The sequence below is a fragment of the Rana temporaria genome, chromosome 1 (genome assembly GCF_905171775.1).
Source record: "Rana temporaria chromosome 1, aRanTem1.1, whole genome shotgun sequence".
Taxonomy (NCBI): Eukaryota; Metazoa; Chordata; class Amphibia; order Anura; family Ranidae; genus Rana; species Rana temporaria.
In genome coordinates, this window is record NC_053489.1 from 195,447,089 (window position 1) to 195,474,495 (window position 27,407).

Below are 27,407 nucleotides of genomic sequence, written 5' to 3' on the forward strand. Positions count from 1 at the left end.
GATAGCTGTTTCCTCCCATTCCGACATATACACATTTGCGACACTCGGCGTGTATTTAGCGCCCATACCTATTCCGTTCAATTGCCGATAGAACTCAGACTTATACCAGAAATAGTTATGCTGAAGGCCATAGGCCAGACACCTCAGCACAAATCGCTTCTGTTTTGAAATTAGGACCCCATACTTATTTAAAGCCCACTTGGTTGCTCCAATTGCCTCTTCATGGTTAATTATAGTATAAAGTGAAGCCACGTCGGCTGAGGCTATCAAATATTTATCTTGTTTGTTTATCACTATTTTTTCCAGGATCTGGATAAGATGCTTCGTGTCTCTCAAATAGGCCTTTGTCAAGGGAACTAGTGGCTGGATAAACTTGTCCACATATTGTCCCAACCGGGAATTTATTGATTGTATCCCATTTATAATGGGTCTGCCCGGTGGTTTAGTGGGATCCTTATGAATTTTAGGTATTGTGTATATAATTGGAACCCTACATACTTCAGGGATAAGGTATTTTTCCTCTCTTATTAAGAATACCTTTCTCTTCCTCTGTAAATAAGTTCAGAAAGTTCCTCCTTATATTCACCCGTAGGGTTTCCCCTGAGCTTAATGTACGTATTGACATCACTGAGCTGGTTTTCCAATTCTTCATAATAGTATTCTTTTGATAAGACTACAATGGCTCCACCCTTATCAGCCGGCCTGATAATTATTTGTTTGTTCTCCTCAAGTTCTTTAATACCCTTGTGGATCATTTTTGGGTCCGGTATTTTTTTGATTTTCAATTGATCCAAATCTTTAAGTACCATTTTATTGAATACCTCTATGTGATGGTTATTCTGTACTTGAGGATTAAATAATGATTTGTTTCTCAATTGACTGTGTGAGACTCTACCTAACAAATTGTTTCGATCCGTGTCAGATTTGATGGGTTGATTTAACATATATTTTTTGATGTTTAATTTTCTTGTGAATTTTTTAATATCCACATAAGCATCGAATTTACTGAGATTTCTTTTAGGGGCAAACTTTAGACCCTTATCCAATGTCAACATCTCTGTTTGTGTTAATTCAACCCCGCTGATATTATATATTCCTTCACCTATTGGACCTTTCTTCGTTTTGTTCTTGTGTCCCCCTCTGCATCCCCTCTTTCGTTTGGGCTTCTGGACCGTGCTCCTTGCTCGTACCGAGGGGGTGTCCTCTCGTGCCTGCGATGGTCTAAAAAAGAAGTGGAAGAACGAACATCCTGTTCCTCTCTATAGTTGGCAAGTGGCTCATAATAATTTTGGGTGGGTATCGGACTTCTTCTTTGATCTTGTTGATAGTAGTCTCTATTAGACGAACCACCCTGTGAGTAGGCTGGATATTGCTCTCCTTGGTATTGTTGATACTGGGGAGGATAAAGATCTCTTGGATCCCTTCGATCTTGATTATAGTAATTGGGGTCCGGATGGTATCCATACGTATGATTCCCCTGATTACTTGATTGATTGTATGGTGGATTTATTGGTTTCTGATTTTTTTTATTTTTCCAACCAGATTTCTTTGGGGACTTAGTGTGGGGTTTTTGATTATTTTTGTTATTCCTCCACCATGGTTTTGGTGTTCTGGGTCCATTCGGTTCCTCCCTATAGGGTCTAGGGGGATCATTAGCATAATCTAGTTGCGATCATGCATATTCATCAACCATATGTCTTGGTCGTTCCGGTGTTCTATATCTAAATTCCCTTGGTGGGGAAATGACCCGTACCTCTCTATCAGGAGAGGATGAAACCGACCCTATTTTTCCATCTTTTTTTTCCTATTTTGGTTTTATTTGGTAGCGCAATAGTACCACTCTTTTTTATTGATCCCCCTAGACCCTATAGGGAGGAACCGAATGGACCCAGAACACCAAAACCATGGTGGAGGAATAACAAAAATAATCAAAAACCCCACACTAAGTCCCCAAAGAAATCTGGTTGGAAAAATAAAAATAAAAAAAAATCAGAAACCAATAAATCCACCATACAATCAATCAAGTAATCAGGGGAATCATACGTATGGATACCATCCGGACCCCAATTACTATAATCAAGATCGAAGGGATCCAAGAGATCTTTATCCTCCCCAGTATCAACAATACCAAGGAGGGCAATATCCAGCCTACTCACAGGGTGGTTCGTCTAATAGAGACTACTATCAACAAGATCAAAGAAGAAGTCCGATACCCACCCAAAATTATTATGAGCCACTTGCCAACTATAGAGAGGAACAGGATGTTCGTTCTTCCACTTCTTTTTTAGACCATCGCAGGCACGAGAGGACACCCCCCCTCGGTACGAGCAAGGAGCACGGTCCAGAAGCCCAAACGAAAGAGGGGATGCAGAGGGGGACACAAGAACAAAACGAAGAAAGGTCCAATAGGTGAAGGAATATATAATATCAGCGGGGTTGAATTAACACAAACAGAGATGTTGACATTGGATAAGGGTCTAAAGTTTGCCCCTAAAAGAAATCTCAGTAAATTCGATGCTTATGTGGATATTAAAAAATTCACAAGAAAATTAAACATCAAAAAATATATGTTAAATCAACCCATCAAATCTGACACGGATCGAAACAATTTGTTAGGTAGAGTCTCACACAGTCAATTGAGAAACAAATCATTATTTAATCCTCAAGTACAGAATAACCATCACATAGAGGTATTCAATAAAATGGTACTTAAAGATTTGGATCAATTGAAAATCAAAAAAATACCGGACCCAAAAATGATCCACAAGGGTATTAAAGAACTTGAGGAGAACAAACAAATAATTATCAGGCCGGCTGATAAGGGTGGAGCCATTGTAGTCTTATCAAAAGAATACTATTATGAAGAATTGGAAAACCAGCTCAGTGATGTCAATACGTACATTAAGCTCAGGGGAAACCCTACGGGTGAATATAAGGAGGAACTTTCTGAACTTATTTACAGAGGAAGAGAAAGAGGTATTCTTAATAAAAGAGAGGAAAAATACCTTATCCCTGAAGTATGTAGGGTTCCAATTATATACACAATACCTAAAATTCATAAGGATCCCACTAAACCACCGGGCAGACCCATTATAAATGGGATACAATCAATAAATTCCCGGTTGGGACAATATGTGGACAAGTTTATCCAGCCACTAGTTCCCTTGACAAAGGCCTATTTGAGAGACACGAAGCATCTTATCCAGATCCTGGAAAAATTAGTGATAAACAAACAAGATAAATATTTGATAGCCACAGCCGACGTGGCTTCACTTTATACTATAATTAACCATGAAGAGGCAATTGGAGCAACCAAGTGGGCTTTAAATAAGTATGGGGTCCTAATTTCAAAACAGAAGCGATTTGTGCTGAGGTGTCTGGCCTATGGCCTTCAGTATAACTAGTTCTGGTATAAGTCAGTTCTATCGGCAATTGAACGGAATAGGTATGGGCGCTAAATACGCGCCGAGTGTCGCAAATGTGTATATGTCGGAATGGGAGGAAACAGCTATCTATGAAAATATGCCGGATCACCTAGTTTTGTACAGAAGATACATAGACGATTGCATTATCATCTGGAGTGGTGATGAAGCCTCCCTAACAAAATTCTTCGATATTTTGAATCAGAATCAAAAGAACATCAGGCTAACCTATGAAATTAGTGACAAAGCGATACAATTCCTGGATTTGGAGATTACGTTGGAGGCCCAGAAAGTAACCACAAAAACGTATTTCAAACCAGTGGAAAGAAACAGTTATATCCCCACAGATAGTTGCCATCACGATCCCTGGTTGATTAATATTCCTAAGGGGCAAATGATAAGAATTCTGAGAAATTGCACTGATCCCAAGGTCTTTTTGGAACAAGCAAACATGCTGGGAAGAAAATTTGTGAATAAAGGGTATGATGAAGATTTCATTCAAACTCAAATCGCAGAAGTATATGACACACCAAGAGAACCCCTCATACAGGATAAGATCAGAAAGAATGAAGTTGGTAACGAATTACCTATTATCTTGAACTACAGTGTTCAACATAAGAAATTGGAAAAGATATTTAGAACCCATTGGCCTATACTACAGGCCGATAGGCAGTTACAAGGTATGTTGCCAAATCTTCTGAAGATAGTATATAGGCGAGCTCCCACCCTACGGGACTTAATAGCAAAAAATGTCCCTGACCCTCCTACAAAAAACAATCAATTGACCTACCAAGGAAAGGGCTTCCCTTGTAAGCGGTGTTACGCTTGTAAGAAAACGAACCTCAATGGAAAAAAAATGCTCTAAATTTGTGTCTAACGTAACCCAAAAATATATAAGATCTGATTACATGCCGAACAGAAGGCGTGGTGTATGTCCTACAGTGTTCCTGCTCACTCCAATACATAGGACGCACAAAAAGACCAATGTGGAAACGCATAAGAGAACACATTCAAAACATTGAGAAGGGCTTTGATAAGCACAATGTCTCGCGTCATTTCGCATTGTGTCATAATAAAAATCCTAAAGAATTGCAGTTTTGTGCCATTGATAAATATACCCCTCACTGGAGAGGGAGTCACAAAGTTCGTGAACTTAGCAAAAGTGAATCCAGATGGATACATGAAATGCGTTCTTTAGCGCCTAATGGGCTCAATATCGAATTCGATCTGAATTGTTTCATTTTTAAATAATATATTTTTTTATATATATTTTAAATAATATTATATTGGCTATAATTATAGTCATTTGTATAACTGATTATAAATCTGGATTTATATTAATGCAATGTGGCATTCTATTTACCCCGTCAAGATGCATTAAATATATGATAGTAGTACTAGCGATCACATCAAGGGGGCGATATGTGAATTTTTATATTGATGTTTTATATGAATTTGTTCTTCCATTCCTTTTATATATAAAATGTCTTGCCTATGTTAATATTAGCAAATTAATTATTGTATGTAGGAAGCAATATGACTGGAAAAGTTTTTTAAATATTTTATCTTCATTATATTAAAATCTTTATTGTATGCTTATGAACACCTAAACCGCAAGTAATACACAGTGTTCGAATCATGCTAGCAATGATGTAGATGCCAGCTCCCTTTGTTTGGTTTCACTTCCTGTTCCATTTGACACGCATCGGCTCTGATTTAAGCTCAGCCGTCTCTCAGTCATGTAGCAGCCCATGACTAAGTCACGTGACGAGTGACGATACGCGTGGGGGAGGAGCCTATGTGACGGGACACGATCCGAGTGAGGAGACCATCACACTGAGCGGCAACCAGATTCAGAGCCTGTGTTAATCGGCGGATTTGTGAGTTCACACACCGTCTGTGTAGTCCTTGTCTCCCTTCCTTGTTACCAACAATATTGCACTAGGAGGCTTGTCCTCTTGTTCTTCTCTTTTTACTTACATGTGGAGTTTCTGGCTGGAATCTTTGGGAGGATCTATCCTATCTATTCTGAGGCCGTGAGAAGGAGATATCAGCTGATTTTCCTGCAGGGCTGCACATGGGTTCAGTCTAGTTAACCCATTACGGACTGACTCTCATGTAGATAGGCAATATTGACATAGTGTTGTTGTTTCCTACATTTATAATTCACACTATTGAATATTTTTATTTATTTTTTCCTTTGTACTCACCTTGCACTAGTTGATAATCAGCGCCATCTATACTCAATTCACACCTCCTTGATTAGTCACCACAGTGAAAAATCTCCCAGTACTGTGGTGATCAGGAAACAGACAACCAGGAAGTGTCCAGAACACAGAGGAATTACAGCAACATCAAAGCAAAAACGAACAATGAGGACATGAAACCAGGACTGCAGTAAGGTAAAGGAAGCTATTTAGCTAAAAAAAAAAAAAAAAATTCCTTTAGTGACCCTTTACGTTTGAAAGCATTTACATTTAGGCCTCTTGAACATGATATTCCTGTTTTACCATCTACTTTTTTCATTCTTTTTCGTATGTACAAGCGCGTATATATTGCGTTCGCACCAAAGCATATTCTTGCGTACTTGTTCTGCACAATAAGTAAATGGTAATTTGTGCACATTCAGCGTGTTTTTTATTTTTATTTTTTTAAGAATAGGCACATTACAATTAGCTGTATTTAAGCTCAGAAGAAAAGGATGTACGGAGCTTTTTTAAGCTGCAGTGTGTAAGAGGCCTTAAAAGGTTAATAACACTATCTGCAACTATGGCAGTAACAAGCCTCAACATATCCATAATATAAAAATAAAGTACTTCAATAATGTACCACAGCATTTGTAGTGCTGAATAAAAAAAGCTTGGTTATATATTATATCTACTGTATATTGGTCATGGGTAAACTATTTTAATACAAAATAATACTTCTGCAAAACCAAGAAAAAGTGCTTAGGATAAACTTCTTGCCATCAGAGATGGATTTCTGGAGTGGCAATACTGGCTCTTTGTAACGGGGTAAATGGGGAATGTTTTCCCTTGTGTAAATGAAAATCTTTATGTGCCATGTGTAATTATAGTCAGTCGCAGTGTACAGTGAGCTGTTTGTACGGCTCCTTGAGGGTTTTTGTTAAGGCAAATAAGGGTGGGCACTCAGGATTTATATTCATCTATGAAAATGTCTTCTTTTTTCATTCAGTCATTTGAATTTTCCTTAACAGTGATATGTGGTGTTCATCTCCAAGAGTAGAAAGTCAATGTTAGACTGGTCAGCAACTATAACTAGCTTAGCAAACCATTCCGGCTTCATGCACACTAGCATTTTTTTTAAGCTGAGAAAACGCTGGCAAAAACGGTAGCATTTCATCTGCATTTCTGCAGTTTCTTTAAAAAAGAGGGGGGGGGGGTAAAAAAAAAAACAACATTGTTTAGGAGAATTAAGCAGCGTTTTTGCCGGTAAAACTCTACAAAAACTTTTTTTCTGCTACTAGATGCCGAAGCACAAAAAACCGCTAATGGCCTGAAGTAGTGTGCATGGACACATAGGATAACACTATTTAGCTTCTAGGAGCAGGGGAAAAATGCCAATAGCTTCTAGGAGCTTTAAAAAAAAACGCTAGTGTGCATGGAGCCTCAATTGCACTTCATCTTATGAAACTTGTACTCCAGTCTCCCATTATTTTAAGACATGTCGAATGGGCATCCCAAGTGTCTATGATCCTCTATTCTGTGACATAAAAAAAAAAATCTCAGTTAAAACCCAGAAAAATATGGCGATACGAACCCCAGAAGAAGAGGTTTAAGGCTGATCTGTGCAATACCCAACATAAAGCAGGTAAATGGATATATATTTTTTTTAAACAACTTTAATACTACAAATAATAGAGTGCACAATATCTGAGTTCAGCGTTACTGAATTCCGAAGCCCTATTTATTTATTACCCAGATTTCAACAAACCAGAAGAAAAATAACCAATTCTTAAATTACCTGTGTCTCCACTAACATGGCAATGTCCATAAACATGTCATGTAGCTCCCGTATACTAGATTCCAGCTTCATGATATCCTTGTGCCGCGATTCAATCTCATTTAGAGCCTGCCTTGTAATCTGGGAATCTAAAATGATCTATGGGGGAAAAAAAGGTATATTTATAGTAAATCGATAAATGCTCTTCATAGAACTGAGAATTTGGGTGCACTGAAGTGTAAAAGTAATGAGGTGAAAAAGGGAGAACACACAAGGCTAATCAACAGAAAAGAGCTGAAATGCAAATTTATTTTTTCCCGGGTAAACACTTCTACAATTCAGCAATTAAGAGAAGTGTTTTTCTAGCCATTCATGAATTTTTCGAAAAAAATAAAATACTTACATCTGAAGTGAAAATTGCTGGGTTCCCAGTCTCCAGCATCTCTTCCAGTTCTTCATCTGTAGTTGTTTTTCCAGCTAAAACAAAGCGATAACATGATATTTGTGTGCATGCCCACAGAGATCCATTAAAGATTTCGGCTCTTCACACTTTCCAGTTAAAAAGAGGTTTTGGAAAATGGTCTGAAGCATTAATATTTCAACAGGAAAAGTATGACACACACCATTTTCTTTTCTGCAGTTGTATAGTCTGATGCACAATTACCATTCCACTATTCATACAGTTAGATCAATGATCTAAGTAACACTGGGCATTTTTTATGTTGTAATCACATATGAACAATTATGAGCAAGGCTAGTACAGAACTGGACATGTATTCCAAGACTGCTTGCCTGCTTATAGTGATATTAAAGTGGTATGCTTGCCGACCGCTCCACATTTACTGCAGGGCTCCCCTGTGCAGAATCACATACCTGCATGCGATCCTGCACGTCTGGGGCACGCCCACGCGCTGCTGCCATGGTGATTGGTTACAGTTCGAGTCAATCAGCGGGTCCAGTGGATTTAACCACAGCAGAATGGCACGGCTGGGCACATCAACGTATATGTACGTTGCCCTTTAAGCCCAGCCGTGGGCGCGCGGCGCGCTACCGCAACCCGGTCCGAAGCTCTGTGACCGCGGGACCGATCGCCGCTGGAGTCCCGCGATCGGTCCCCAGAGCTGAAGAACGGGGAGAGCTGTGTGTAAACACAGCTTCCCCGTTCTTCACTGTGGCGGCGTCATCGATCGTGTGATCCCTTTTATAGGGGGACACAATCTATGACGTCTCTGCTACAGCCACACCCCCCTACAGTTGTAAACACATTAGGTCACACATAACCCCTTCAGCGCCCCCTGTGGTTAACTCCCAAACTGCAACTGTCATTTTCACAGTAAACAATGCATTTTAAATGCATTTTTTTCTGTGAAAATGACAATGGTCACAAAAATGGTCAAAAAAATGTGTCAAAATTGTCCGAAGTGTCTGCCATAATGTCGCAGTCACGAAAAAAAAAAAAAAAACGCTGATCGCCGCCATTAGTAGTAAAAAAAATAAAAATGCAATAAAACTATCCCCTATTTTGTAAACGCTATAAATTGTGCGCAAACCAACCGATAAACGATTATTGCGATTTTTTTTATATATTTTTGGGGGATATTTATTATAGCAAAAAATATTGCAATTGTCTGTTAAAGCGACGCAGTGCCGAATCGTAAAACCTGGCCGGGTCCTTTAGCTGCATTTTGGTCCGGGTCTTAAGTGGTTAAAGTCTGCCTGCACCAGGCAATCATCCAGCAGAATGGCAGTCTGCTTACGTAAACAAGGCAGATCGCCGTTCCATCAGTAGGTAAGGTAGTGATCGTATGTTTTGCCAAGTAGGAACATGGATCTCTCTGCCTTCCCACAGTTAGCAATCACTCCCTTTGACCTCCCCTGATGTTAACCGCTTTCTTGCCAGTGTCAAGAGTACAGCGATTAGTGCTAAAAATATGCACCATCGCTGTATTAGTGTCATTGGTCCCAAAAAAAATTGTCACTTGGTGTCTGATTTGCCCACCACAATACTGCAGCCCTGCTATGAGTCGCTGATCGCTGCCGGTACTAGCAAACAATTAAAAAAAACAATTCCATTAATAGATTCTATCGTTTGCAGAAGCTATAACTTCTGCGCAAACCATTCAATATACTCTTACTGGGTTTTCTTTTTACCAAAAATATGTATCAGAAAACATATTGCCTAAACTGATGAAGTTTGATTTTTTTTTATTAGATAGGTTTTATAGCAGAAAGTAAAAAACTTTTTTTTTTTTTTAAATGTCTGTCCTTATTTATTTATAGTACAAACAATAAAAACCACAGAGGTGATCAAATACCGCCAACAGAAAGCTCTATTTGTGGGGAAAAAAGGACATTAGTTATATTTGGGTACAACGTCGCATGACAGTGTAATTTTCAGTTAAAGTAACGCAGTGCCGCATCGAAAAAAATGGTTTGGTCATGAAGGGAGTAAACCTTCCGGAGCTGAAGTGGTTAAACCCAAAAACATAATGCTGCTTAGCAATCCTTAAGTGAAACTAAAGTTATATTGTCATACTCTGCGAGCAGTCAGGCTTTTTTAATATTCTGCAATTAAATACACTTAAAAGCATCTGCTTGTTTGCAGCATCCCCGGGCATGTAAACTGAGCTGTGCATGCTCCCGCTCAAAATCTTTTGACTGAAAAACAGAAGGACCTGGGCAGAAACCTGTTAATCAAAAAATTGGGCAGAGCCATCTGTCAAAAATCAATAGGCACAGTAGGAAATGTGCCCATCCAAGCTGTATAACATGGATAGAGGAATCTGTCATCCTGCAGATTTTACTGCACAATGTGAGCTTCTAACAGTATTTATTAGAAGCTGCAGCAAATCAGAGCTTGCCTTATTTCCTTGCCGATGGACATCCAGCTTGATCTAGCGCTTTCCTCCAGAGCTTTACGGTCTATGGCTGGCACCTTTCATTTATTGGATTACAATCCTTTCAATCATGGAGACTCAACATTCCAGGTGGACATTACCCAAGGTGGTCTGCATGCAAATACAACCTGTCTAGGAATTCCCACTCCTCAAGACTGACAGCTACGCATCAGATTTAATATTTGCATAACTACTCTGAAGGGCCAGCCCTCAGCTTGCATCAGGACTGAGGACTCTTGAGAGTACAGAGGCAGGGAGCTATGGCGTTTCACCCCTCCCTTCATCCATGATCTGTCTACATTGCACAGAGAAGCATGGAGACCCAGTGATGTCACTGGGTCGAAAATAAGATCTATATAATAAAACAAAAGTTTTTATTTAAAAATATATCAATAGCATATAGGAAAGGTAAAATAGTGGCAAATTAAAGTTCAGCTTTAAAGTGGACCCATCATTCTACACAATAAAAAAAAAATGTGATAACCTGGAATACTTGAAAGATGTGTGGCTCTGCTACCTCCCCCCCCCCCAAATCTATAGTTTGGGAAAAATGCTGTTAAGAAAGCAAGATTTATAGAAATATCATACTTATTTCTAGCTGGCGCTGTATCCGTCCTTTACTGCGCTCCCGAAACTGAGTCTGCGTTTCATTGTATTCTATCATAACCTCCCCAAATTTTCTGCACAATACTGTATGCTGGGGAAAAAAAACAAAAAACACAAACATTAGTGCTGGATAACATACAGGCAAGATAGAAGTTACAAGAAGCTCCATCAAGTACAGCACACAAGATGTTACAGAGTCCAAATCTACAATGTCAATGAAGAAGAAGAAGAAGGTGGAACTCCAGACAAAGCTAGTTTCCCTGTGTGGGGAAAGGCTTAGTGTTTTAAAACCTTTCAAATATAAGCATAAATTAAAAAGGTAATCTCTTTTATAAATACATGCAGTGCAAGAAGATATTGTTTTGCCTAGGTAACAAAAAAACATTTTTATGAAAATATTTACTGTATTTAGTATCGGTTAGAAGGCATGTCTAGGAAATACTTTTTTTTATCCCAGTAGGCCAGAGTAAAAAACCTTTCTGTGTACCAGTACCCTTCACTTCCTGCTCCAGAAGCACAACAGGAAGTTAGTGGACAAAAATTGGAAAAGAGGCTTGGACTTTAGGCACAACCAGAAAATGTGTACAAAAATATACTATTATTATAAACATAGAAAATCTATATTAAAATCCACATTCATGAATGAAATACAGTTACTGTATATAACCGATTGACAACTACATAGAAACTGGAAGATGAAGAAATCAAGGTAGACAAAGTGCAGGGCAGCTGCTGGGGGGGTCAGGTAATACCGTTCAAAATTCTAGATTAGGTATAAAACATCAGTTTAGTAAATAACTAGCAATAAGAAGTGATGGGAGAGGAAGGGAAAAAAAAATTCTGTACAAGTATTTATGTCAAAGCACAACAAACAAATAAGACACATCCCAGATAGAAACGGCCACTAGTAAGGTCCTCACTAGGGAGTAGTTAACACCACTAGTTTGTAAGGGGCCCAATAGCATCAGCCACCCCACTAAACCCAGTACGCCGGAGAGATTACCGAGTGATCTTGACACAGGGAACCCCGCACGTGTAACAGGCGCCACTGTAATGCCACACCAATTGCGTGGAGCTACACACAATTGGTGTGCCATTATGGTTTCTGCTGGGTTGTCTTGGAGGACCTAGGATGTAGGTTTCCTTGGTTATTACCCTTGTTGGAATACCCCCCCCCCCCCACATTCTTGTACGATTTTTTTTTCATACATTCTGTTGGGTATTTGTCATCCTCCTGTACCTTAACCCTGCATTTGTACTACTTGCACATTCCTTCTGACCTTGCTGCTATGTGGTGCTATGATACTGACTGTTCATTGTAGGATACCATATATTATCGTTTGTTTTTTTGCAGTATTTTTTTTGTTTTTACAGTTCGCAAAATTTACAAACAAAAACAAAACAAAACCAAAAGAGGTGTTGTTGCCAAGGTTATGAAGAAGGTACAGAAAGTATAGGTCCGGGTTTACTAAATAAAAACATTTTTTACAACTTGTTTACTTTGAAACATAATACCGCTGAAATGTTTGCAGGTAAGGAATGAAATTTGTTTATGCCAGGGTTGTCCAACTCAATTTCACTACGGGCCGCATCAGCATTATGGTTTCCCTCAAAGGGCCTGCTGTATCTGTAAGACTAGATGTCCAAAGTATCCCACTTCCCCTCTTACATCAGATGTCAAAAGTGCCCCCACCCTCCCTTACATCACAGTGCACACCCTTTACCCTGTGCTGCTGCTGCCGGGAAGAAGCTGGGGATGGAGCTGGGAAGCAGAAAGTGCAGGGTCTGGAGGAGGACCATAGGAGGGCTGGAGTTTGTCGAATGTGGAGACAAGGTGAGGACAGAGATGAGGGGGGGGGGGTGCTGCTGCGGTTGCATAGAGAGGCACAGAATCTGCATGAGGCATTCTGTCCTCCTCTCTACTGCCAACTGCCGAGACAAAATGGGGACAGAGATGAGGGGGGTGCCACAGCTGCAGGAGAGGTGCAAGGGCCACATGAAATGGCCTGGGGGGGCCACATTCACCCCGCGGGCCTTGTTTTTGACACATGTGGTTTATGTTGCAACAGGAAACACCAAGGGTACAACAAGCTGTAAAACATACCTTTGGAGGAAACTTTATTTTAACTATGGCTCATTTGGCTTTAGTTTGAGGCCCATGTGATGATCCCATATCTATTATTCATGACTGTAAAGTGTTTACCTTCTGATTACTATTCACAAACTGCATTTTTATTTAAAGCGATCTTTAATCCTGATGCTAAGGGTGTCATATTTGTATGCACCCTTGATGATCCATTAGCATCCGAAGGAGTGGCCATAGGCTTCAGAGGCCAGTTGTTTGTAAATGGCACAAGACTCCCAGTAAGACAAGTGACTAACCCATTATAATCTACCTTAGAAGGCCAATAGGCTATGGATCTCAACACCATCTTATCTTTTTTGAAGGATCAGGACAGGTTCAGTACAAGGACAAGGCCGGGGTTCTGCCTTTTGATCGTACTTTGGACCAACTGTTGATCCAGGCCCGATTGTAAAAAGGTGAGGATTTGTCCTTAGAGAATTTCCTGGGGGTGAAAACTTTCATCTCCACACCATGCAAAAAGAGATTTTTAATACAGCTTACCTGTAAAATCTTTTTCTTGGAGTACATCACGGGACACAGAGCGGCATTCATTACTATATGGGTTATATGGAGTACCTTCAGGTGATGGACACTGGCAATCTCAAACAGGAAATGCCCCTCCCTATATAACCCCCTCCCATAGGAGGAGTACCTCAGTTTTGTAGCAAGCAGTATGCCTCCCAAAATGGTCCCCAAAAGAGGGGTGGGAGCTCTGTGTCCCGTGATGTACTCCAAGAAAAAGATTTTACAGGTAAGCTGTATTAAAAATCTCTTTTTCTTTATCGTTACATCACGGGACACAGAGCGGCATTCATTACTATATGGGATGTCCCAAAGCAATGCTTACAATGAGGGGAGGGAGAACATCTCCAAGACAAAAGGATTTAATTTAGAGATATACTCAAATCATAATAAATCCAACTTAGTTGAGAAAAATAATCTTAAATTTTAAATTTAACTCAAACAAGAGGAGCCCCCCGGAATCCGAGGGTCTCAAACTGCAGCCTGCAGCACTGCCTGCCCAAAGGCTGTATCAGTATTCCTTCTTACGTCCAACTGGTAGAATTTTGTAAACGTGTGGACAGAAGACCAGGTTGCCGCCTTGCAAACTTGAGCCATAGAGATCTGGTGGTGTGCTGCCCAGGAGGCGCCCATGGCCCTAGTAGAATGAGCCCTTAATGATACTGGAGGAGGCAACCCTTTCAAGCCGTAGGCCTGAGTGATTAATTGCTTAATCCACCTAGAAATGGTGGACTTTGCAGCTGCCTGCCCCTTCTTGGGCCCATCCGGTAAAATGAATAGCACATCTGTTTTCCGGATCTTCTTTGTAGCTTTAAGATAGGCCTTCATGGCCCTGACAATATCCAAGGTATGCAGCAACCCTTCCTTTCTGGAAGTAGGTTTAGGGAAGAAGGATGGTAATACCAAATCCTGGTTCAAATGAAAACTGGATATAACCTTCGGTAGGAAGGAAGGATGAGGGCGGAGAACGACACTGTCCTTATGAAAAATAAGATATGGTTCCTTACAGGATAAGGCCGCCAGTTCCGATACTCTTCTTGCGGAAACTATGGCGACCAAAAATACTAACTTCCTTGTCAGTAAAACCAAAGGAATTTCAGCCAACGGCTCCAACGGTTGTTTCTGTAAACTTGACAGAACAAGATTTAAATCCCACGGACAAAGCGGGGATTTAACTGGAGGTTTAATACGTAAGACCCCTTGAAGGAAGGTCTTAACCAGCGAGTGGGTGGCCAGCGGCCGCTGAAACCACACTGACAGAGCCGAAATCTGTCCTTTGATTGTGCTTAATGCCAATCCTTTATCCACTCCTAGCTGGAGAAAACTTAACACTCTATCGATGGTGAACTTGCGAGGAAGCCATAGCTTTGACTCACACCAGCCTACATAGGCCTTCCAGACCCTGTGATAAATCACCCTAGAGACCGGTTTCCTGGCTCTGATTAGGTTAGAGATTACTCTCTGAGACAGACCTCTACCCCTGAGAATCAGGGATTCAGCTTCCAGGCCGTCAAATTTAGATGCCGTAAGGCAGGGTGGAGGATCGGACCTTGCGATAGCAGGTCTGGCCGTAGAGGAAGAGTCCAAGGGTCTCCCACTACCATCCTTAAGATTAGTGAGTACCATGCCCTTCTGGGCCATGCTGGAGCTACCAGGATGACTGGTATGTGCTCCACCCGGATCCTGCGCAGCAGGCAGGGTAGTAACTGGAGCGGGGGAAACGCATAAAGAAGTTTGAACTGATGCCAAGGGTAAACCAACGCATCGGTTCCGCAGGCCATCGGATCCCTTGAGCGGGACTTGAAACCTGTCTAGCTTCTTGTTGAGTCTCGATGCCATGATATCCACGTCCGGCACTCCCCATCTTTGGCAGAGTGCTTGAAAGATTTGTGGATGCAGAGACCATTCCCCCGGCAATAGAGTCTGGCGGCTTAAGAAGTCCGCCTGAAAGTTGTCCACTCCTGGAATGAATATTGCCGATATGCAGGGCACATGAGCCTCTGCCCATAGGAGAATCAAGCTCACCTCTCTCTGAGCGGCTTGACTCCTGGTTCCCCCTTGGTGATTTATGTATGCCACGGCCGTGGCATTGTCTGATTGAATTCTCACCGGGAACCCCTGCAATCTTGACGTCCAAGCCCTGAGGGCTAGTCGAGCCGCTCTGAGCTCCAAGATGTTGATGGGCAACTGCTTCTCTGGCTTTGCCCAAGTACCTTGGCGAGTGCAACCATCCAAAATTGCTCCCCAGCCCGTCAGGCTGGCGTCTGTGGTCACTATCTTCCAAGCCACTGGGCTGAAAGACTTCCCCTTCAGTAGATTCTGAGGGTCTAACCACCAACACAGACTTTGTCGGACTCTTGATGAGAGCGGCAACGGGATATCCAAGGCCTGTGGCCTTCTGCTCCATGCCGACAGGATGGCTGCCTGCAGGATGCGAGTGTGGCTCTGGGCGTATGGTACCGCCTCGAATGTGGCCACCATCTTGCCTAGTAACCTCATACATAGGCGAATAGTCGGTTCCTTTTTGCTTAGAACCAGTAGGATTAATTCCTTGATGGCTTTGACCTTCCTCAGAGGTAGAAACACTCTTTGTTGTTCTGTGTCTAATCTCATGCCGAGATATTCCAACTGCCTTGTGGGCAGGAAAGCTGACTTTTCTCGATTTAGGACCCAGCCGAACTTCTCGAGGTATTGGACCGTGAGGGCCACTGCTCGCTCCAAGCCGGGAGACGAGTGATCTATGACTAGGAGGTCGTCCAGGTATGCTAGGATCGTGACCCCTTGGATCCTTAGCTTGGCTAGGATTGGAGCTAGGACCTTCGTGAACACCCGGGGGGCCGTAGCCAACCCGAAGGGAAGCGCCACGAATTGGAAATGACGTGAAGCCACCATGAAGCGTAGATATCTTTGATGTGGCTGATAAATTGGAACATGAAGGTAGGCATCCTTTATGTCTATGGACGCCATGAAGTCGTCCTTTTGGAGTGTGGCAGCTGCTGACCGCACGGATTCCATCCGAAATGAGCGGACTTTTAGGTATGCGTTTACCATCTTTAGGTCCAAAATTGGCCTGACATCTCCTTTGGACTTTGGGATGATGAATAGGTTGGAGTAGAAACCCAGCCCCTGTTCCAGGACTGGTACCTCTACTATTACTTCCTGGGAAAGTAGATGATTTAATGCCGACATTAATGCGGCTCCCTTCTCTGGATCGTTTGGAATCCTCGACTCCTGGAAATGAGGAGGAGGAAACCTTCGGAAATCTAATTTGTAGCCCGTGGCCACGGAAGACCGTACCCACTTGTCGGGAATGCTGGCTTCCCAAACCTCTGAAAAGAGTCGCAGCCTTCCCCCCACCTTCGTGGGTGGGGGCGTCCCTTCATAAGGTCGGCTTGGGGGCTGGTCTTGCTGGTTTGCGAAACCACTGCTTTCTGCCTCTAGCCGCCTGTCCTTGTGACTTGCTGTTGAAGCCGAAGTTTGCTTTCGCAGGAGGCCGTCGATACTGTTTGGCATTAGAGGGCCCCTGCCCAGGGGAGTACTGTCGTTTAAACGCAGGCCCCTGAAACTTCTTCTTAGTTGGCAAGAGAGTACTTTTGCCGTTTGAAATGGTCTGAATGTATTTATCTAGGTCTTCTCCGAAGAGTCGTCCTCCATGGAAGGGGAACCCTACCAGGAGTTTCTTGCATGGGGGCTCGGCCTCCCAGCTTTTTAACCATAAGAGTCTTCTCATATGGATAAGGGATAACGATAAACGTGACGCTTGCTGGATAGAATCCTTAATTGCGTCTACCGTAAAACATATGGCCTTAGGGACATCCGAAAATTCTTCTGCCTGCTGGGCAGGAATAAGTTTAAGCATCTGCTTAACTTGATCCGATAATGCTTGAGCAACCCCAATCGCAGCCACAGCTGGCTGTACTACTGCCCCTGCAGTAGTGAAGGAGTTCTTAAGTAGTGCTTCCAAGCGTTTATCAACTGGATCCTTGAATACCTGTATGTTTTCTACAGGGCATGTTAATGATTTGTTAATACATGAGATGGCTGCGTCCACTGCAGGAGTAGCCCATTTCTTGGAAAATTTATCTTCCATAGGATATAGGGCAGAGAATCTTTTAGGTGGTAAGAAGATTTTATCTGGCTTGTTCCAATCTTGGAACAAAACTCCCTCTAGTAGAGGGTGGATCGGAAATACTGCATTGCTTTGAGGCGCCCTCAGTGAGCCCAAAGCTGAAACCGTCGATACCTGGAGATCTGGTACTGGCAAGATGAATGCATTATGGACCAAGTCCGTTAAGGCTTGAATCCACCAGCTCTCCCCTTGGGAGACTGCTCCAGACTCCTCTGTATCCGGATCTTCGATCCCTGAACCTACTTGGTCCTTGTCCAAGAGGTCGTCCAATTCCCCTGAGGAAAGGACCTCCTCTTCTGAGGGTCCGCGCTCGGGCGACGGAGATCTAATCCGTTTACTGCCCCGCATAGATGTGGCTATCATTTTTCCCATTCTTTTCTCCATCTCCTTTAAAGAGGTGAGTAATACCTCGTCCGTGACTATCTTAGGGTTGGACTGACCCGTGCCAGCTCCAGCCCCAGATCCCGATGGCCCCAAGGCTCCCTGTGGGGAAAGCAGCGGCATAACTTTGTCCGAGACCTCAGACTCTCTGGGGGAATCCCCACCTCTTGTACCCTCTGACCCGGATGCCATGGTACAATACCGAGGTACACCTGCTAGCTTATTGGTACTTGGAACTATAAATAGTTAATTGCCCAAACACCTGTTTGGGGGATAAAAAATGCTTCCTCTCCCCTAGATGACTTTTTTTTTTTTTTTTTTCAATCTTTTTCTTTTTTTTTGTTTCAAATCCAGGAAAGAAAAAGCATTCTGTCCCCCTGAGTAGTATTGCAAAGAAAAACTATGAGATGGAAAAGAAACAGCCTATTTCTAGGTTTGAAAACAGTCTTCTGAAGACTGCAATATCCTTTCTGGCCACTGTGTGTCCTCGGCGCCCCGTGCTGCCGCTCTGGTCTTTCCTCCCCAGTTCCAATGTATCGAATGAGCTGTTTGGAACAAAAAAGGAAGGGCCGCCCCTTCCTTAAGCCACTGACCCGCCCTTCCCCCCTCAGCTAAACGGCGCGAATTGCGCCTATAACACGTGAACGCGCGCGCGCCCGCCGATAGGGGGGGGGGTTGGGGGGAAGGAAGGCTCTCTGCTCCAGCTGGAACCACGAGGAGGTCAGCGTTTTGCCTGCTTTGCAGGCTCAGAGGAGGAAGACTGATGGAGCATCGCCTGGAGGCTTGCAGGTAAGCACAGCTCTCTGACACACACATACACATTATATCACACAGGCCCCACTCAATGCTTTTCCAACACTACAAGGGAGGTCACTTCTTATGGGGAATAATACACATAGAGCCATCCTATCATTAAGATATGTGACTAGTTTGCCAGATGCAGCGCATAACTTTAGGCAAGTCCCCTGTGACCCCCCAGAAAAAACCTGCTAAGAACCAAGTTCCGCAAGTTTTCCCCTCACTTACCTGCTCCATGCCGCAGGACTTTGCCAAGCAAGAGGCCCAATCTTCCCCCATCTCCGTGGGGATGTCTAGACCTTCAGGCCCTGGGTTCCTATGAAGGATCCACTGTCCTGGGCCCATATAGCACCCTGGCAACAGAAACATTAGGCCCCCAAAGGTTTCTAAGTTCTGGGCCCAGGGTCCAGCTCTCTAAAAAGAAAAGCATTATGGGCTATACCCCAAGGGTTTGGGGCCCGGTTACTGACCACTTTAGCACTGAGGCCTTTGGACAGAACCGGTTAGCTCACCTAATCCCAAGGATGCGGAGGCAAGCTAAACCATGACCAACACCTAAGACACTGGCGTAAAAACTGAGGTACTCCTCCTATGGGAGGGGGTTATATAGGGAGGGGCATTTCCTGTTTGAGATTGCCAGTGTCCATCACCTGAAGGTACTCCATATAACCCATATAGTAATGAATGCCGCTCTGTGTCCCGTGATGTAACGATAAAGAAAGTATGGTTCCACGCACAATGGTTGACCCTGTGGTGGTAGACTTTCTAGCTTTTAATAGCAAGGGAATTACAGAATCAAAACTGGGCTTCAAAAGTCAGCGACCAAAAGCATTATTAACTGGTGTTCGCCAGAAGTAATATGAGGTTGGAGCACCACATCTGCCCAAGCCAGTTTGGAGCTATGAGTTGCATCGAAATACCCTGCATTATGACCCTGTGGAGTAACAATGGAAGTCGTTTCAGACTCTGAAAAGGTGTAGATCAGGTTGTACAGATCCCAAGAATCTACCAGAGGTTCTCTGCACCTGGAGACAAAACTGTCCAATTTGCTGTTTAAACTTGGAGGTCCATGTCCAGTATACCCCACCTGTGATACAGGTTCTGAAACACTTCAGGTGAACGGACCCCCGCTGGGACAAGGGCACTAACAAATGAGTGGAGTCTGGCCACCAATTGTCTACACTAGGGATGTAAACAACCGTCAAGGCTGGAAAATTAAGTTCTGCCAGGAAAGAGCTCTGGTTCCTCCCTGATGGCTGATGTACGCCACTGCTTTGGCTTTGTCTGTCTGCAGCTCAATGGGATGACCCTCGAGGCAGGAGGTTCAGCAATCTGGGTACATACAAATGGTCCAAAAATCTAGAATGCTGATCAGGAGACAGGATTCCACCAGCAATGACAAGGTGTCTAGGACACCTACCCAGCCCTCCAGGTTGCCTTTTATTGATAGGATTTTGCAGGGCAACAAGAAGCAGTGACACTAAAGTCTTTTTTGGACAAGAAATAACAATCATATCATACTTACCTGCTCTGTATAGTGGTTTTGCACAAAGCAGCCCAGATCCTCTTCTTCTCGGGTCCCTCACTAACTCTTGCCCCTCCCCCTCCTGCCAAGTGCAAGCAGCTTGCTTTGGGGGACAGGAGAAGAGCCGCTGCTCTGTGTGTCCATTCAGACAGAGGCCTGCCTTGGCCACGCCCCTCTCTCTCATTGGCTCACTAACTTTGATTGACAGCAGTGGGAACCAATGGTGCCCACCTGTGTCCCAGCCAATCCGGAGGCCGAGTCCCGGACAGCCAAACCTCTCTCGCAACATCACTGGATCATGAGATGGGGCTCAAGTATTAGGGGGGCTGCTTCACACAGAACATTTTTTATTTTAATGCATAAAGCACATTAAGATAAAAAAAAAAGACTTCTGCCTTAACCTCTTTAAAAGCTGGATTTCTAGGCCACCAGGCCAGTGATAATCCGCTCCTTGGAGTCAGGCAAGTCAGTTTTGTCCAAAGACTGAAAGAACTTGTCATACAAGGACAGAGTTGAGTTGAAGAGGCCTGGAATAGAAATGAGCAAATTAAACTGCCTTGAAGGAGGCTGCAATCAAGTGCAGAATTCTCATTTAGAGCGGCCGTAGGACAGCTCATGGACTGTTCAGTTTGTATCTGGAAGCAGAAAGTCAAACGTTCTTTCTTAAGAAGACCGACCCTAGTTAGGGACATGCAGGTACACTTTTTTGAAGTCCGTAGAGGCTAGAAAGTCTCCTGCATAGGAGACTATTAGCAACCTGCTGGATTCCATGCATAACTTTTTGATCTGAATGAATGAATTTAAGTCCCTCAGACACTTTTGGTTTGGCAGCTGTTAAAAGGTTGGAATGAAAACCTGAAACATTTTTGTCAGTGGAACTAGGGCAATAACCCCTTTATTCAAAAGATCGGCAAGTGCGGCATAAAGATCTGCTAGTTTGTGTGGAGACAATGTAGGTTGCATAACAAAAACGTTAAGTTAAAGTGGATGTAAACCCCCTACTATACCCAGTGAAGTGAACAGTCTCAGATGATACACAGGGATAAAATAAATCTCCATGCATAAGATCTACATGTATATATATGACTTCAGCTTGCTAAATTCTTTAGAAATCTTACATAGTGTTAGAATTTTTACTTCCTCATTCAGCTGTAGGAGTGTAGTCTTGGCTTACACTGTGTGACAGCTGATTGAAGGAAAGGAAAGCCCCCCCCCCCCCCCCAGGGCATAAGAACAAAGATACTTTCAGAGCTGTACTGTGACAAGACCAGTTCGCTGCTAATTTATAGCAACCTCCCCGACACACATTTCAGGCAGCTTTCATCTCCCCTGTCAGAAATGGTCATGCTGATAACCAGTAGCGGCTGGTGCTCAACATTGCCATACCACCGCCACAACCCCCACCCCGATGCACAGGCGGGCCTCGATAGGTACTTGAACTACTCCCTTCACCAGCTACCCAATTTGCTTGCTTCGTCCGTTCGCCCTTCGCCCTTCCCACAAGAGGTTTTGCTTCTCCTCCCACCTGAAACAGGAAGTGGGTCCTGAGACCCGATTGGCCAGGAGGAGAATCAGACTCCTGGCCAATTGGGTCTCAGGACCCACTTCCTGCTTGGCTGGGAGGACCATCGGCAAGACAAAAGAGAATATTAATTTGCCATTGTCACACAACTGGATGGGCTCAGGGCGTAGTGCTCAGCGTCCCAAAACCACCCTTTTTTAAAGCCAATTAGAGACCCGGGCTATAATCATACTTTAAAAAAAAAAAAAACCCCATTGAAATCCAAGCTTCTAAATTCTATAGTAGGGGCTGGGTGCATTGATTAGGGGGCAGAAACCCAACGCCCCTAATGGAGCAGCTGCCACTGCTGGTAACAGAGGAACAAAACAGCAGCAACACACAGAACTTAGGGCTTTGGAGAGAGACAATAAAACACTGCAGATATATGTGCCTAGGTCAAATTTCATTAAATCAGGTTTACATCCTCTGATATTTACTACTAGCTCAACACCTAGGTTTCCTACATAGACTTGCATTTCTTAACATCTTGCCGACCAGCCGCCACAGTTTTACGGCGGTAGGTCGGCTCCTCTGCGCGAGAGCACGTAATATATAACGTGCCCGGCGGGCGCGATCGCCGCCAGGCACACGCGATCGCTCGTTACAGAGCGGGGACCGGGAGCTGTGTGTGTAAACACACAGCTCCCGGTCCAGTCAGGGAGAAAAATGCTGATCTTCTGTTCATACAATGTATGAAGAGAAGATCAGTCCCTTCCCCTAGTGAGGCCACCCCCCATTACAGTTAGAACACACTCAGGGAACATACTTAACCCCTTCCCCGCCCCCTAGTGTTAACCCCTTCACTGCCAGTGGCATTTTTATAGTTATCCAATGCATTTTTATAGCACGGATCGCTATAAAAAAGCCCATGGTCCCAAAAATGTGTCAAAAGTGTCCAAAGTGTCCGCCATAATGTCGCAGTACCGGAAAAAAAAAAAGCTGATCGCCGCCATTACTAGTAAAAAAATATATATTAATAAAAATACCCCCTATTTTGTAAACGCTATAACTTTTGCGCAAACCAAACGCTTATTGCGTTTTTTTTTTTTTTACGAAAAATATGTAGAAGAATACGTATGGGCCTACACGGGGGAACATTTTTTTATTTAGTTTTTTTTAGATATTTTTGGGGGATATTTATTATAGCAAAAAGTAAAAAATAATCATTTTTTTCAAAATTGACGCTCAATTTTTGTTTATAGCGCAAAAACTAAAAACCGCAGAGGTGATCAAATACCACCAAAAGAAAGCTCCATTTGTGGGGAAAAAAGGACGCCAATTTTGTTTGGGAGCCACGTCGCACGACCGTGGAATTGTCAGTTAAAGTGTCGCAGTGCCGAATCGCAAAAAGTGCTCTGGTCTTTGACCAGCAATATGGTCCGGGGGTTAAGTGGTTAAAAAGGAAAAAATAAATAAAAAAATAGTGGACAACCACAATATGTAGCTTACACAGAGTGTACTTTGATCATTTCCTTTAACTATAGAATGCAGGGCTCAATAAAGCAGTAACAGAGAATTTTCTTTTATATGTCAGTAGATTATCTATTAGACCTTTGCCCACTACTATACACAAACAACGTCTAGCTAATTACACCAAAACAGTGATACTAACATATTGCTTTATATGAGGAGTCAAAGTCACGCCCTACCTGTTCAGTCCTACTCTGCAAAACATGAACATTTTAAGTGTACACAAAAAGGTACCTAACTTTATATAGACACAGAAGGGATGACTTGCAAGCTATACAAACATACACCGAAACGTTCTTGCAAAAATACTTGCAATAAACAACAGATGGTTGCCGGCCATGTATGCATGATAGCTCACTGAACAAATACAGTGATCTCCCACGAATATGGCGAATATGCATATTAAGGCTTACAGAGAAGGGAGAGGGGAGCAACCAGCGCCAGCCCACAGCAAAAAACAATCAGTGACTGGCTGGAGAAATGCACACGCCAATTGCTTCATGGAACAAGAGTGCTCTGCAGCGAAGAGATGTCTGCCATAGCCTACGGCATCTGATCATCTTAAGTAGCTGGATCAAAGCCACTAACGCTTATGTCTGTTGCCACTTTAAGACAAAAGTGCTACATCAAAGTGATCATAATTTAACCAATTGTACACTTTCATATATTTAAAAGTAACTAAACCACCTAAGAATATTAGGGCCCCCAGGAGCTTTTGCCATGATGTACACTATTACTCAGCATATTTGCACATTATGATATGCTTATCTTGTAATTGCCTTTCTCCAGCGATATGACAGTCACTTGTCCCCAGCGCTTTCACCCTTGCCCAGTCGTCTTCTGTTTTCAGAGCCTTAGGCCTGCTAAATTGGTTGGGCTGCGATGACAAAAGTGCCATGCATGCTAATGTAGCGATTTGTGCATTCATGGCTCAGTGCATACACTTAACAAATGAAAGAAACAAAAAAAACAGGGAGAAGGTTTTACAGCACAGAGAGACATACAGAGTGTATTCTGTCCTTAAAGCGGAGCTCCACCCTAAAGTGGAACTCCCGCTGATCGGAACCCTCCCACCCTTTTAGTGTCACATTTGACACCTTTCAGGGGGAGGGGGGGTGCAGATACCGGTCTAAAGACAGGTATTTTCACCCACTTCCGGGCACACTGCGGCCATGACGTCACCTCCCGTCCCCCCCGTTGTGCTCTGGGAACACTCGGCTCCCAGTACACAGCAGGAGCCAATCGGCAGGCGTATCGCGACTCGCGCATGCGCCGTAGGGAACCGGGCAGTGAAGCCGGAGCGCTTCACTTCCTGGTTCCCTCACCGAGGATGGCGAGGGGGCAGCAGAGTGACGAGCGATCGCTCGTCCTCTGCTGCGGACGGCGCTGGACTCCAGAACAGGTAAGTGTCCTAATATTAAAAGTCAGCAGCTGCAGTATTTGTAGCTGCTGGCTTTTAATATATTTTTTTCAGCGGACATCCATTTTAAAAGCTTACTTTTAAGATGTTAGTGTAATCTTTCAAGTGCATGTGAAGCCAAATAAAAAAAGTGTTTTACTTTCATGGGGAATTTTCCCCAGAGCTTAGGGAATGAGGTGAAGCTCTGCCGACTTCCATCATCCAAATCATATTTAAACATAATTACTTTTATTTTTCTTGCACAGGATTAAGTTTTCTTTGCATAGTGAATCTTCTCCACATTCACCAAGTTAGGTAAAAACTCCCTTGCAAAGTCAACAGCCTATCTGCCTTTAGAAAAGCAACCACATTGTTTTTCTTTTTGTGCATACACATGTATCAGCATCATGATAAAATACAATACAGCCCTTAGAGCCGGTTCACACTCGGGCAGCACGACTTGCCGAGCGACTCGACAAGGCAATCTGCCCACGACTTCAGAGGCAACTTGCAAAATGACTTCTGCCTTGAAGTCAATGAAAGTCGCCCCAAAGTAGTACAGGAACCTTTTTCTAAGTCGGAGCGATTTGTGTCGCTCCTATTAGAACGGTTCCATAGTACAGAACGGGACGCAACGTCGCCCCCTGTGTGAACCGGCTCTTAGTGTCCTCCTTTCTTTCATTGTCCATTTTTGAAAACACCATCCAAGCATTTCTGCATCAGACAAACCTGTTCCAACATCAATCAGCTATAAATTGTATTTAAATTTGTCACAATCCTCTGCATAAGTCTTATAAAGTCTCCCCAGAACAATCGTGCGTGCGCGTGTGTGTAAAAGATCACAGCCACACAAGAACTGCTCATACAAAACAAACGGGAAAACAAAAATGTTGTCAAGTCATGTGTGTAAGCCTTACCTGAGTCTTCCTTATTCTTAAATTCACAGAGGATCTGTTTGTATTATCATCATGGTCAATAGTTTGCTCAATAGCTATAAGAAAAGGAAGCGATATAAGAAATGTGAAAATGACGCAATCCTAAAACATGCCACAAATCTGGAATTACCTGTTGAAAACTCAAATCTACACCAACATCTTTCCCACTTTTAAAAGGAACATCAAGTGAAGCCAAATGCTGTAGTGACCGAGAGAAGATATGTATTTAAAGTGAACCTGCGAGTCTAGGCGCCACGATTATGGCTAGAACAGGGTTGAAATCAGAAAAATCCAAACCCCAGTCAACATACATGTTTTTTCAGGTCAGTGTCTCACTTGGTAAATCAGAATACTAGCCCTAAAACCAGCACCTTAAAAAACAAGTTGGCAAAGGAAGATGTATATACATACCCATTTTCAGCTTGGTCCGGTCCAGTCACTTGATCCCGTGGCAAACAGCGGCAGCTGCAGGGCAATGGAGAAATCACCCGACAATGGCTGTGCATGCTGGGAGTGATGACATCTCCTATAGTTTTCCATGGTGGAGCAGATTTCAGCGGTCCCTCCACTCCTTTGTGGCTGCCGCTGACTGACACAGGGGAGCTGGATCACATGACCAAACCGAAGCAGACTTGCAATAGAAAGTATATGCATCTTTTTTTTTTTTTTTTTTACAAAGGATAGTTAGTATATGTATTAAAGTGGGCGTAAACTCCCTAGGTTGGTGTTTACCTATAGTTAAGCCCATAATAAGGCTTACCTATAGGTACAGTAAATATCTTCTTAAAGGGGAGGTTCACCCAAATAACATGTATATAAGATCATATTCTTTATACTTCCACCATGTACAGTATATGCCCCCTTTTTTTTTTTGGCTCTACATGCCTTATTATCGCTATTTTCCACCCGGCTTCCGGGTACTGAATCCCGCAGGAGTCACGGAGTTTCCGAAAGTAGCCGAACTGCGAATCGGCTCTACACATCGTATACAGCCGACTCGCAGTTCGGCTACTTTCGGAAACTCTTGACTCTCGTGACGCGCCTACGCAATAGGCGGGCGCGGGGGGGGGGACTTTTTCTCAAGGACGTCAATCATCTGGGCGAAGTCCCAGGTGACATTGCGCCTCTGCATAGAAACGCCTACTCCCACGGGAGTCAGTACCCGGAAGCCGGGTGGAAAAAAGCCATAATAAGGTATGTAGAGCCCCCCCCCCAAAAAAAGGGCATACTGTAACATGGTGGAAGTATAAAGAATATGATGTTATATACATGTTATTTGGGTGAACCTCCGCTTTAATGTGCACCATTTGAGATATTCTTTACAAGCAGCCGGTCACCGGCCCACATGCTCTGAATGAATGGCATTCCCCATGCTGTTTCTTCAGAGCCCTGTGGCATAAACAGTTAATCCAATGCGTATTCATGGGAGTGACATCATCACTGCTCAGCAATTCTCACTGCCGAAGCCCGCAAACCCGGAAGGAAGACTGGGTGAAGATGGAAGTGCCTACAGTGGTGCCAGTGTGCCAGTGGAGGGTTTCATTTTTAGGCAAGTCTGTCATAATGTGCTAGTATGAGGTGCATACTAACACATTACAACTAAGGGCTCTTTCACACGGACGTTTCGTATGTCCGTTTTTCATTCATCCGTTTTTAGATGAAAAACCAACATAA

At 43.3% G+C, this 27,407-nt stretch overlaps 1 protein-coding gene across 2 annotated transcripts in view; it reads right to left on the reverse strand.

Annotated features, from left to right (window-relative positions):
• STX2 (syntaxin 2) overlaps window positions 1-27,407 on the reverse strand; it is a 103,163-nt gene that overhangs the window by 24,144 nt on the left and 51,612 nt on the right. For both annotated transcript variants that reach the window (XM_040347502.1, XM_040347496.1), the window contains exons 5-8: window positions 25,716-25,789; window positions 10,871-10,979; window positions 7,789-7,862; window positions 7,407-7,544 (exon numbers count right to left, since the gene is read on the reverse strand). In XM_040347502.1, coding sequence (XP_040203436.1) covers window positions 7,407-7,544; window positions 7,789-7,862; window positions 10,871-10,979; window positions 25,716-25,789 — 395 coding nt within the window. The remainder of the gene's footprint in view (window positions 1-7,406; window positions 7,545-7,788; window positions 7,863-10,870; window positions 10,980-25,715; window positions 25,790-27,407) is intronic.